This window comes from Wasmannia auropunctata, unplaced genomic scaffold (genome assembly GCF_000956235.1).
Source record: "Wasmannia auropunctata unplaced genomic scaffold, wasmannia.A_1.0 LD331287.1, whole genome shotgun sequence".
Taxonomy (NCBI): Eukaryota; Metazoa; Arthropoda; class Insecta; order Hymenoptera; family Formicidae; genus Wasmannia; species Wasmannia auropunctata.
Window position 1 is genome coordinate 1 of NW_012031603.1, and position 1,038 is coordinate 1,038.

The following is a 1,038-nucleotide window of genomic DNA, read 5'->3' on the forward strand; positions in this document are numbered from 1 at the left end:
ATGGTAAGATTAGTGTAATTCAAATATGATCGGGAATAGATTCAATCTTGAAGACCAATCAAAATTGGATATCGTATGGCTTGACCCTGATTGAGGGTCTCTAATCTTACGTTACGATTGCACTTCTTGCTTATGACTAATTTCTGGTTAAGTTATTTTAAGGTTAAGTTGTAAATACAACATGTGAGAACTATTTACATTTCTTCGAAGCACTATTATATTTACTCGTAAATATGGTTCGAAAAAAAAGGTAACAGCTAAAAAAATGTATTAAATCAATTAAACTAAGAAAAGATAACTATAATCTTTGACAAAATTTGATATAACTTCTAATAATAAATGTCGAGTACGATATTAATTAAGTCAACTCCTCCAAGTATAGAACAAGTAGATAAATTTTATTTTTTTATAATATTAACATTTTTAAAGTTTTACATGTCAAGATACTTTAGATACTTTTTGATTGCATGTTTTTCCTGTGTTATTTTATGAAAATAATAACTTTAAATTATTTCTCTCCATGTTAGAACAAGAAAGCCTCTCAATAATGAGGACATTGATGATGTGGAAGACGATATCGAGGACGTGGATATGAATGCTGTGACCGATTCGGAAGAAGAATATACAGAGACTGAGAAGAAATTGCTGGAGAAAGTACGGAAGCAGCGGACCACTGAAAATTTCGATAGTGACGACGAAGTTTATGGGCTGCGAGATGGCAGCGAGGAGGAGGAAGATGATCGGCAAGATTCGATGGAATCTGACATCGAAGGGATGCAGGAGGATGACGATTTGCCGAACGATAGGGCTTGGGGCAGCAAAACAAAAGCTTTTTACTCGTCAGACTTTAAATATACAGATTATGCCTCGGCACCTCAAAAAGACTTGGCCAATGCAGAAATGGAGGAGCAGGAAGGAAAAAGGCTGCATTTAAGATCAATGGGACAGCATTTGGCTCTTGATGTTTCGAATTTAATTAAAAATAAAGCAACTCAAATCATAGAGGACAGCAAAGTTGTTCAAGAGGACAGCAAACAG

At 34.8% G+C, this 1,038-nt stretch overlaps 1 protein-coding gene across 1 annotated transcript; it reads left to right on the top strand.

Annotated features, from left to right (window-relative positions):
* Nucleotides 1-155: 155 nt before the first annotated feature.
* Nucleotides 156-1,035, top strand: LOC105460064 (something about silencing protein 10-like; the record flags this gene model as incomplete). The annotated part of the gene is made up of 2 exons (XM_011706510.1): nucleotides 156-250; nucleotides 528-1,035. Coding segments are annotated over exons 1-2 (525 nt in total), but the record flags the coding sequence as incomplete, so codon positions are not given.
* Nucleotides 1,036-1,038: the final 3 nt, after the last annotated feature.